The sequence below is a fragment of the Arachis stenosperma genome, chromosome 6 (genome assembly GCF_014773155.1).
Source record: "Arachis stenosperma cultivar V10309 chromosome 6, arast.V10309.gnm1.PFL2, whole genome shotgun sequence".
Classification (NCBI taxonomy): domain Eukaryota; kingdom Viridiplantae; phylum Streptophyta; class Magnoliopsida; order Fabales; family Fabaceae; genus Arachis; species Arachis stenosperma.
Window position 1 is genome coordinate 47234510 of NC_080382.1, and position 12684 is coordinate 47247193.

Here is a 12684-nt window from a genome sequence, read left to right on the forward strand (position 1 = left end):
TTTTTTTTCACTGCTTTTTCTTGCTTCAAGAATCAATTTCATGATGTTTTTCAGATCATCAATAACATTTCTCTTTGTTCATCATTCTTTCAAGAGCCAACAATTTTAACACTCATAAATAACAAGATCCAAAGACATATGCACTGTTCATTCATTCATTCAGAAAACAAAAAGCATTGTCACCACATCAATATAATCAAACTAAATTCAATAATAATTTCGAAAATTATATACTTCTTGTTCTTTTGAATTAAAACATTTTTCTTTTAAGAGAGGTGAAGGACTAATGGATTTTATTTCATAGCTTTAAGGCATGGTTACACACTAATGATCATGAAAGAAAGACACAAAACATAGATAAACATAATAATTAAAAACCGAAAACAGAAAGAAATAAAGAACAAGGAATGAATCCACCTTTAGTGGCGTCTTCTTCTTGAAGGACCAATGATGTTCTTCAACTCTTCTATGTCCCTTCCTTGCCTTTGTTGCTCCTCCCTCATTGCTCTTTGATCTTCTCTTATTTCTTGGAGAATGATGGAGTGCTCATGATGTTCCACCCTTAATTGTTCAACATTATGGCTCAAATCTTCTAAAGAGGTATTGAGTTGCTCCCAATAGTTGTTGGGAGGAAAGTGCATTCCTTGAGGCATTTGTTGATGATGAACTTCCTCATGTTCTCCTTGAGGGCCGTGAGGAACTTCTCTTGTTTGCTCCATCTTTTTCTTGGTGATGGGCTTGTCTTCTTCAATGGAGACATCTCCTTCTATGATAACTCCAGCTGAGTAACATAAATGGCATATCAGGTGGGGGAAGGCTAGCCGTGCCATGTATGAAGGCTTGTCAGCTATTTTGTAGAGTTCATTGGAGATGACTTCATGAACTTCCACCTCCTCTCCAATCATGATGCTATGAACCATGATGGCCCGATCCACAGTAACTTCAGATCGGTTGCTTGTAGGGATGATGGATCTTTGAATTAACTCCAACCATCCTCTAGCTACAGGCTTGAGGTCCAGTCTTCTTAGTTGGACTGGCTTGCCTTTGGAATCTACTCTCCATTGGGCGCCTTCCACACATATGTCCATAAGGACTTGGTCCAACCTTTGGTTAAAGTTGACCCTTCTTGTGTAGGGGCGTTCATCACCTTGCATCATGGGTAAGTGAAACGCCATCCTCACATTTTCCGGACTGAAATCCAAGTATTTCCCCCTAACCATTGTGAGATAATTCTTTGGGCTTGGGTTCATACTTTGGTCATGGTTCCTAGTGATCCATGCATTAGCATAGAACTCTTGAACCATCAATAATCCGACTTGTTGCATGGGGTTGGCTAGGACTTCCCAACCTCTTCTTTGGATTTCATGTCGGATTTCCGGATACTCATTCTTTTTGAGCTTGAAAGGGACCTCAGGGATCACCTTCTTCTTTGCCACAACATCATAGAAGTGGTCTTGATGGCTTTTGGAGATAAATCTCTCCTTCTCCCATGACTCAGAAGTGGAAGCTTTTGCCTTCCCTTTTCCTTTTCTTGAGGAAACTCCGGTCTTGGGTGCCATTGATGGTGAATGAAAAACAAAAAGCTTAGGCTTTTTACCACACCAAACTTAAAATTTGCTCGTCCTCGAGCAAGAAAAGAAGAGTAGAAGAAGAAGAAGAAGAGAATTTGGTAGAGAGGGAGAAGAGAGGGTTCGGCTATGTAGGAGAATGTGGGGTTGTGTTGTGTGAAAATGAAGGGGAATTGAAGGTTATTTATAGGGAGGGGGGTGTATAGGTTCGGCCATTTTGGGTGGGAAAGGGTGGGTAATTGATTTTGAATTTTATGGAGGTAGGTGGGGTTTATGGGGAAGAGGGGGTTGATGTGAATGGTGAATGGGGTAATTGGGAAGAGGAATTGAGGTGATTGATGAAGAAGATGTTGGGAATTGTGACATGGGGAATCACATCACAAAAACTAGGATTGGGAAGTAAGGTGGGAATATGTTAGGTGGGGATCCTGTGGGGTCTACAGATCCTGAGGTGAGGATCCTGTGGGGTCCACAGATCCTGAGGTGATAAGAAATACCATTCCTTCACCCTATAGGCATGTAAAATGCTTTCGTGTATCATTCTGGCGTTCAAACGCCCTTTGATGCACGTTCTGGGCGTTAAACGCCCATGTGATGCATGTTCTGGGCGTTAAACGCCCATGTGATGCTTGTTTCTGGCGTTGAACGCCAGTTTGTCCTCTGTGTGCGCATCCTGGCGTTAAACGCCAGGTTGTTGCTTGTTTTGGGCGTTCAGCGCCAGAAAGATGCTCTGTTCTGGCGTTGAACGCCGGCCAGATGCACCTTCTGGGCGTTGAACGCCAGCCCGTGCGTCCTCCAGGGTGAAAAATTTTTTTTCTTCTGTTTTTGACTCTGTTTTTAATTTTTTTGATTTTTTCGTGACTCCTCATGATCATGTACCTAATTAAACACAAAAATAACAAAGAAACAAAATAAAATAAAATTAGATAAATAAAATTGGGTTGCCTCCCAACAAGCGCTTCTTTAATGTCAGTAGCTTGACAGTGGCTCTCATGGAGCCACAAGGTGATCAGGTCAATTTAAGTGTGGTATTCCCAATACCAAACTTAGAGTTTGGATATGGGATTTGGACACCAAACTTAGAGTTTGGTTGTGGCTTCACAACACCAAACTTAGAGTTTGACTGTGTGGGCTCTTCTTGACTCTGAACTGAGAGAAGCTCTTCATGCTTACTCTCTTTTGCCACAGAGGGATGGCCATGTGCCTGAAACACAAGGTAGTCCCCATTCAATTGAAGGACTAACTCACCTCTGTTGACATCTATCACAGCTCCTGCTGTGGCTAGGAAAGGTCTTCCTAGGATGATGCATTCATCATCTTCCTTCCTAGTGTCTAGGATCATGAAATCAGTAGGGATGTAAAGGCCTTCAACCTTTACTAGCACGTCCTCTACTATTCCATAAGCTTGTCTTATGGACTTATCTGCCAATTGTAATGAGAACAAGGCAGGTTGTACCTCAATGATTCCCAGCTTCTCCATTACAGAGAGTGGCATAAGATTTATCCCTGACCCCAAATCACATAGAGCTTTTTCAAAGCTCATGGTGCCAATAGTACAAGGTATTGAGAACTTGCCAGGATCTTGCTTCTTTTGAGGTAGAGTTCTCTGAATCCAAGTATCTAGTTCACTAATGAGTAAGGGAGGTTCACTTTCCCAAGTCTCATTACCAAACAGCTTGGCATTCAGCTTCATGATAGCTCCTAAGTATTGAGCAACTTGCTCTCCAGTCACATCTTCATCCTCTTCAGAGGATGAATATTCTTCAGAGCTCATGAATGGCAGAAGGAAATTTAAAGGAATCTCTATGGTCTCTAGATGAGCCTCATATTCCTCAGGATCCTTAATAGGAAACTCCTTCTTGCTTGAGGAACGTCCCAGGAGGTCTTCCTCACTGGGATTTTCGTCCTCCTCCTCCTTGGCCACTTTGGTTAAATCAATGGCCTTGCACTCTCCTTTTGGATTTTCTTCTGTATTACTTGGGAGAGTACTGGGAGGAGTGTCAATGACTTTCTTACTCAGCTGGCCCACTTGTGCCTCCAGATTTCTAATAGAGGATCTTGTTTCATTCATGAAACTAAAAGTGGCCTTTGACAGATCAGAGACTATATTTGCTAAATTAGAATTGTTTTGTTCAGAATTCTCTGTCTGTTGCTGAGAAGATGATGGATATGGCTTGCTATTGCCTAGCCTATTACGTCCACCATTGTTAAAACCTTGTTGAGGTTTTTGTTGATCCTTCCAGGAGAAATTAAGATGATTTCTCCATGATGAGTTATAGGTGTTTCCATAAGGTTCACCTAAGTAATTAACCTCTGCCATGGCAGGGTTCTCAGGATCATAAGCTTCTTCAGAAGCTGCCTCTCTAGTACTATTGGATGCATGTTGCAATCCATTCAGATTTTGAGAGATCATGTTGACCTGTTGAGTCAACATTTTGTTCTGAGCCAATATGGCATTCAGAGCATCAATTTCAAGAACTCCTTTCTTCTGAGGTACCCCATTATTCACGGAATTCCTCTCAGAGGTGTACATAAACTGGTTGTTTGCAACCATGTCAATAAGTTCTTGAGCCTCTTCAGCCGTTTTCTTCAGGTGAATGGATCCACCTGCAGAATGATCCAATGACATTTTCGAAAATTCAGAGAGACCATAATAGAATATATCTAATATGGTCCATTCTGAAAACATGTCAGATGGACATCTCTTGGTCAGCTGCTTGTATCTTTCCCAAGCTTCATAGAGGGATTCACCATCTTTTTGTTTGAAGGTTTGAACATCCACTCTCAGCTTGCTCAGCTTTTGAGGAGGAAAGAACTTATCTAAGAATGCAGTGACAAGCTTATCCCATGAGTCCAGGCTATCCTTGGGTTGTGAATCCAACCATACTCTAGCTCTGTCTCTTACAGCAAAAGGGAAAAGCAAGAGTCTGTAGACTTTAGGATTAACTCCATTTGTCTTTACAGTGTCACAGATCTGCAAGAACTCAGTTAAAAACTGGTAAGGATCTTCAGATGGAAGTCCATAAAACTTGCAGTTTTGTTGCATTAAAGCAACTAGTTGAGGCTTAAGCTCAAAGTTATTGGCTCCAATGGCAGGAATGGAGATGCTTCTTCCATCAAATTTGGACGTTGGTTTTGTGAAGTCACCAAGCATTCTCCTTGCATTATTATTATTATTTTCTTCTGCCATCTCTTTCTCTTGTTCGAAATTTTCTAAAAGGTTGCTTCTGGATTGTTGTATTTTAGCTTCTCTTAATTTTCTCTTCAGAGTCCTTTCAGGTTCTGGATCAATTTCAACAAGAGTGCCCTTATCCCTGTTCCTGCTCATATGAAAGAGAAGAAAACAAGAAAAGAAAAAGGAATCCTCTATGTCACAGTATAGAGATTCCTTTATGTTAGTAGAAGAAGAAGGGGGTAGAAGAAGAGGGGGGAGACAAAGAATGTAATGTAATGGAAGAAACACAACTGTGAGAATGGCAGAGATGTGAGATGAGATGTTAGGATATGAATAAAGAGAGGTGAAGAGAAGTGTTAGTAATTAAATAATTAAATAGAAGAAGAAAAGAGAAGAGTAATTTCGAAAATAATTTTTGAAAAAGAGGTTAGTAATTTTCGAAAATTAAAGATAAATGTAATTAAAATTAAAATTTGAAACAAGTAATTAATTAAAAAGAATTTTTTTGAAAAAGAGTGAGACATTTTCGAAAATAGAAGAGAGAGAAGTAGTTAGGTAGTTTTGAAAAAGATAAGAAACAAACAAAAAGTTAATTAGTTGATTGAAAAAGATTTGAAATCAAAATTGAAAAAGATAAGAAAATAGTAAGTTAGATAAGATATTTTGAAATCAAATTTTGAAAAAGATAAATTTTTTTGAGAAGGATAAGATAAAAAGATAGGATAAAAAAAAATTTTAAGAAAAAGATATTTTGAAAAAGATTTAATTTTTAAAATTACTTAACTAGCAAGAAACTACAAGATAAGATTCTAGAACTTAAAAATTGAACCTTTCTTAACAAGAAAGTAACAAACTTCAAATTTTTGAACCAATCACATTAAGATTTTGAGAAGATAAAAAATTTTTGAACCAATCACATTAAAATTTTGAACCAATCACATTAAAATTTTTGAACCAATCACATTAAAGATAAAAAATTTTGAGAAGATAAGATTTTTAAAATTGAAATTTTGACTTGACTTGTAAGAAACAACTAATTTTGAAAATTTTTGACCAAGTCAACCCAAAATTTCGAAAATTTGGAGGGAAATAAGGAAAAGATATTTTTATTTTTTTTTTGACTTTTTTTGAATTTTTAATTATGAAAGAGAAAAACAACAAAAATACTTTATGCATGAAATTTTTAGATCAAAACAATGAATGCATGCAAGAATGCTATGAATGTCAAGATGAACACCAAGAACACTTTGAAGATCATGATGAACATCAAGAACACAATTTTGAAAAATTTTTGATGCAAAGAAAACATGCAAGACACCAAACTTAGAAATCTTTAATGCATGGAAAATATGAATGCAAAAATGCACTTGAAAAACAACAAAAGATACAAAACAAGAAATCATCAAGATCAAACAAGAGGACTTATCAAGAACAACTTGAAGATCATGAAGAACACTATGAATGCAAGGTTTTTCGAAAAAAATGCAAGAAAAATTTTAAAAGCATGCAATTGACACCAAACTTAAAAATTGACTCAAGACTCAAACAAGAAACACAAAATATTTTTGGTTTTCATTATTTTCTAATTTTTTTGTATTTTTATTAATTTTTTTCGAAAAATATTTTTGGAAAAACGAAAAATAAAAGAAAAATTTTTGAAAAAGATTTTTGAAAAGAAAATTACCTAATCTGAGCAACAAGATGAACCGTCAGTTGTCCATACTCGAACGATCCCCGGCAACGGCGCCAAAAACTTGGTGGACGAAATTGTGATCCTTATGTTCTTTTCAAGTTGTTTGTCTTTGTATGAATATACCCTTAGGGCACTGTTTATTTTCACAACTCCGTTCAACTAACCAGCAAGTGTACTGGGTCGTCCAAGTAATAACCTTACGTGAGTAAGGGTCGAATCCTCAGAGATTGTTGGTATGAAGCAAGCTATGGTCACCTTATAGATCTCAGTCAGGCGAATTAAACATTATGTATGGGTTCGAGGATAGGAATAATAAAATAGAAAATAAATAATAAAATGGATAGAAATACTTATGTAGATTCATTGGTAGGAATTTCAGATAAGCGGAATGGAGGTGCTATAGAGCTCCACACCCTTAATCTATGGTGTGCAGAAACTCCACCGTTGAAAATACATAAGCATAAGGTTCAGGAATGGCCGAATGGCCAGCCCCCTAAAACGTGATCAATGATCTCCTAAGATGAAGAATAAAACAAAACTGAGACCAAAGATGTCTAATACAATAGATAAGTGTCCTATATATACTAGACTAGCTACTAGGGTTTACATGAGTAAGTAATTGATGCATAAATCCACTTCCGGGGCCCACTTGGTGTGTGCTTGGGCTGAGCTTGATCAATCCACGAGCTAAGGCATTTCTTGGCGTTGAACTTCGAGTTATGATGTGTTTTGGGCGTTCAACTCCGGATCATGACGTTTTTCTGGCGTTTAACTCCAGACAGCAGCATGAACTTGGCGTTTAACGCCAAGTTACGTCGTCATTTTTCGAATAAAGCATGGACTATTATATATTGCTGGAAAGCCCTGGATGTCTACTTTCCAACGCCGTTGAGAGCGCGCCAATTGGAGTTCTGTAGCTCCAGAAAATCCATTTCGAGTGCAGGGAGGTCAGAATCCAACAGCATCAGTAGTCCTTTTGTCAGCCTTTTTCAGAGTTTTGCTCAAATCCCTCAATTTCAGTCAGAATTTACCTGAAATCATAGAAAAACACACAAACTCATAGTAAAGTCCAGAAATGTGAATTTAACATAAAAACTAAAGAAAACATCCCTAAAAGTAGCTTGAACTTACTAAAAACTATATAAAAACAATGCCAAAAAGCGTATAAATTATCCGCTCATCAAACGTCACCAAAGGTAGGACATCATCTGCTATTCCTCTGCACGATCAGACATTGCCATAGGACGTCCCTCTGGTACCTCATCAAGTAGCCACACAACGGGAGTCTCGTACACAGGATTTAGGTTAAAGTGCGCATACGAACGGGGTGTAGACGTTGGCTGGTTTCACAGTATATACATATAAACAGAGAACGGAATTCACCCTAGACTCAGAAGACTACCTAGAGCGGAATCCTCTTTACGAACAGTCATCAGTGAACTACGGAAGGGTACTCATGCTTCCATCTGAAGGGGGAAGGGAGAGATAAGGGGTAAGAACTGGGGAGTTCTTAGTAGGGTCGGGGTTATTAGTTAAGTTCATTAATTCTATGTTGTTTGGCAGATGAATAACAGAATATAGATGAGCAGTAAACAGAAGATAGATAAATTAAAACAAACAGAGACAACAGAAAGCAGTACACAAACAAAAGAATACAAGAAAATACAATTCAAATACAAAGAATAGAATACAAACAAACAAAGCATACATTTACTCAACAATCATAACAGAGGAAATGCACAACCAAGTATGATGCATGTCTGTCCTATGCAGGCCATGAGCTCATTTGTCGGTTACATACCCGCTCCCGACGTTACCCAGCAACCTCTGTCTGGATAAGGCTTTCCTATTGGCAATATCCACTACAAGCAACCTTCGTCTTGCAGGGTATCCACTGCAAGCAACCTTTGTCTTGCAGGGCGGCACTTATTAGCCGATATACGCCCAACAGACTCACTGTAAGCAACCTTTGTCTTACAGGAGCAACAACATACTCACTGTAAGCAACCTCTGTCTTACAGGAGCAACAACACACTCACAGTAAGCAACCTCTGTCTTACAGGAGCAACAACACACTCACTGTAAGCAACCTCTGTCTTACAGGAGCACACTCATCTCGATACCTCTGTAAGCAACCTCTGTCTTACAGCAAAGCATTATAGCAAGGTATCCCAGGAAAGCGTTTTCAGTGGTCGTACCACCATCTATCTGACTGCCTCTCTGCAGCAGATTCTTACATAATCATTCTCATTATCGTCATCCATTAACATTCTCATTATTCATTATCACTTTCACATTCTTATGCAGTACCTCTTTCTTTCTCTATTCAATCATGCCATGCAAACTCTACAGCTTTTACTTTTACAACATCTTAACTCAAACCATTTCTCTTTGTCACATTACTCTCTTCTCTGTGTCTTTTTACTTTGCTCGTACTACTCTTTTCTCTGTATCCCTCTATTCTGCTCTGGTTACTCTGTTTTCTGTATCTCTTTATTTTTCTCTGATTACTATTTCCTTTATATATATGTTACTCTTCTTCTCTTTATCTTTTTCCTCAACTCTGATTATTCTGTTCTCTGTGTTTCCCTACTCTGCTTTGATTTCTCTGCTTAACGTATGTATTTAAAGCTTATGTAAATTTCGATATGAATAGTTAGCCTGTCCCAAGTATAGGTTCATTAAGTCTATACTGAAACAGTTTAACTTTTCATATAATACTTAACCCTAGTCGCAACTCAAGTACTATCTAAGTTGCCCTAGTTCGTTCACTAATCTCTGTCTGTTTTTCTGTCATTAAAACTTTACAGACTTTTTCTTTGACTTTTATCTTTTCTTCAACCTTTATCTCTTCTTTATCTTTTCCTCACTAACATGTTATTACCACTCCCTAAGTGTTTTATGAAGGTAATTATGAGATTCTGCACTTAAAGTTGTCTTTCTAAAGCTTTTACAGAAAACTGCCTTTTCTGCATTATTTTATTATTTTTATTAAAATATTATTTTTAATTAAATATTATTATTTAATATTTTATTATTATTTATTATTTTATTATTAATTTTCGAAAATTAACTTACCTTTTACTTTTAACCTTTAAAATTCACTTTCTACCACCCGTAACTTTTAATATTTCTACTTTTACCACCCTAACTTTCAGAAATTACTAAACAACCCCTAAAACACCAAAAATTTTACTTCCTTGCCCTTTTTAAGATCTAAGGCCTGTCCTTCATTGTTCTTCATCACACTCAAAGTGTTCTTCATGTTCTTCATAAATTCTTCAGATTCTTTCTCTGTTTTTACCCGTTTTTCAATCTTTTCAGCAACCGATTTTTACCATAATTCAAAATAAAATTGCAGCCACTAAAAGCCCATCTTTTCTACATGATTTCAACATAAATTGAACCTCAATTTAAGCTTAGGGTTTCGTTTTTCCAGCAGCCACAACAACACACATTCATAGCTTGAATTTCATCAAATTTCATCAAAATTTCACCAAATTTTCACCAAGAATCATTCATATATGCAACCAATTTTTAGCACAGCCAAATAATACAACATTCACACATCTCAAACACAAATAATCAAGATTAATTTCGTGACACCCTACCTGGTTTTGCTGCTCCTAATTCGGTTAAACTTTCAGGTGGTCCTTAAGCACTTTTTCCTCCTAAATCACATCAAGAACAACTTTAAATCCAAAAACCCTCAACTAACCAAATCTCACTCAGCATGTTAGAAAGTGATTTCTAACCTTAGACTTTCTGGAAAGTCACATTTCTTGGCCCTCAAGTCAAGTTAAGCATGATTCATAAGGAAAAACATCAAGAAAACACATGTTTTGCATGGTTTTCCTTGAAAACCGAATTGAAAAGGGAGGGAGACAGCCATCTCACCTTATTTCCAGCCTTGATATGTTATATGGTTATGTAGAGGAAGAAGAGAGGATCATTTTAGTGAAATCGGAGTTTTGATTTGAGTTTTAGTTCAAAAGAAATCAAGCTTTGAAGATTTATGAACCAAGAACTTTCTCTCCTTTTTCTCTTGGTGATTTTCGGACACAATGAGCAAATGAGGCAGCCTTGGGGGTTTTGGGGGTGTAGGGTGAGTTGTGATTGGTTGGCTTGGAGGTGGATTAAAATAATATTAAAATATCTCTGGTGTATAACTACTAAAACTAGGTGTATCGGAACACTCGTAAAAACATCTCTAAAAATTATTTTCTGAGCTACTAGCATAAATGACACTAGTAACATATTTATTATGAGAATAAAACATGAATAATGAGGCCTTAGCATTGCTAAAGTCATCAGAGAGTGCTGGTGCTAAGCTGCACCAGTAAACTGTGAACCCAGTTAAACCGATTTTCTGTTTTTAACTAAAACTGACCAGGTAACCTTATAATATCATTCAAGAAACTTTTATTACTAATATAATGATAATATTACCCTATTATCTCTCTTCTCTCATGAATCGAGTCCGGTTCGTCAAACTGAGACTATTTACGAAAAACCGGATCAAAACTCCTAACCGATACGGTTCAAAAACTATGTTCTTCGTGATTGCGTTATCGAGCTTGACTCGGAAAAGGTTCTAGCTTAAAGATGACATAATGACAATGAGGATTGAGATACTTGATGATATATCAGAGCTTCTCCCCTTACTGATCCTCCGGGGTTCTCCGTATCTTTAGAAAAGATCTCACGTACTCGAAAATTAGGGTTGTTACATTCTACCCTCCTAAAAGAAAATTTTGCCCTCAAAATTTGAGGCGTAGGTAAAAAGTTGCAATGATATCTGACTTAAGCAAATTCTTAGCATAGAACTTACCTCGAGCGATAGATCCAAACTTTATAGTGTTGCCAGCAGACTCATCTACCATTCTTTTCCGACAGTCTCTTGCCCGATGTCCTTCCTTATTACAATAGTAACATAAACCTGTTCTAACCCGGCAAAGCCTACTACCATGGTTCTTTCCACAAGTTGGCCATATTACACCATTCTGAGCTTGGTGAGGTTGACTCTCATGTCCTTGTCGAATGTCACGGTTATTGTCACTACCATTATTGCAAGTTAGAAGGCTAACAGCTCGGTGGTTTCCATTCCAATGTTGGAATTGACCGATGGCTTTAAAGTTGCGACCTTGAGGGGCTAAATTCTGAACAAAGTCTCTTTGTAAATCCTCCCTACGACTTGCTCGAGCTATTGCCAACTTCTTTGAACATTCTTCCACTAGTTTACTTTTATTCACTAGTTCAGCAAAATTTCGTATTTCTAGCATAACAACAGAATTCATCAGTTCTTCTCGGAGTCCTCCTTCAAACTTTAAACACTTCCATTCCTCAAAGTCTGCTGGGTTCCCTTGACAAATCTTGGAGAAACGACACAAGTCATCGAATTTACGGGCATACTCAGCAATAATCATATCCCCTTGTTTCAGCTGCATAAGCTCCATCTCCTTGGAATCACGTGCTGCTCTCGGGAAATACTTCTTATAAAATTCATCCCTAAAGGTATCCCAAGGAATGTCATTTTCATTCTGTTGCAGTAGTCGCTGTATCCCCTGCCACCAATGCTCCGCTTCTCCTTCCAGCATATAAGTAGCGAACTCCACGTGTTGGCCTTCCGGAACATGTTGCGCTCGCAGTGATCGTTCGATACCTCGAAACCAGTTGTCAGCATCGGTCGCAACGAGTGTACCTTTAAACTTAGGCGGGTTAACCTTTAGAAAGGTCGCAAGGGTCATAGGTCTTTCAGGATGCCCTAAGTTATTCTCATCATTCCTACTATCTTCCCCATGCTCATTCTCATTCCCGTTTCTCACAACAAGACGGTCAACAGCCCTAGCCGCTGCAACTGCAGCCTCACGCACTGCCTCGGCTACAGCGTTCATGGTAGTCATAAACGTTTCCTGTTCTCTCTCTCGGTTATCACTAGGGGTTCCTTCTCGCGCACTCCGTCTCTGTGGTCTCATTGTAGTCTTGTTCACACCAAACAATCATTGTTAAGGTGATCAGTCTTAACACTTCAAGTCAAGTGTAAACATTCCCAAAATGGAAACACAAAAACAATCATGCAACATATATCACTGGGATATCCTATACGCATGAGACACACAACAGAGTATGCAATAAAGCATAGTCAGTCCACTCCCCAGGCTCTACTGGGAACGAACTGCTCTGATACCAAATTGTAATGACCCAATTTCTTGTACGTCATGATCATACTAGAAACTGAGCGCTACCAA

The 12684-nt window shown here is 38.0% G+C and overlaps 1 protein-coding gene across 1 annotated transcript; it reads right to left on the reverse strand.

Moving 5' to 3' along the window:
- Positions 1 to 11196: 11196 nt before the first annotated feature.
- Positions 11197 to 12411, reverse strand: LOC130934010 (uncharacterized). The gene has a single exon (XM_057863600.1). The coding sequence runs from the start codon at positions 12409 to 12411 to the stop codon at positions 11197 to 11199; it is 1215 nt and encodes a 404-aa protein (XP_057719583.1).
- Positions 12412 to 12684: the final 273 nt, after the last annotated feature.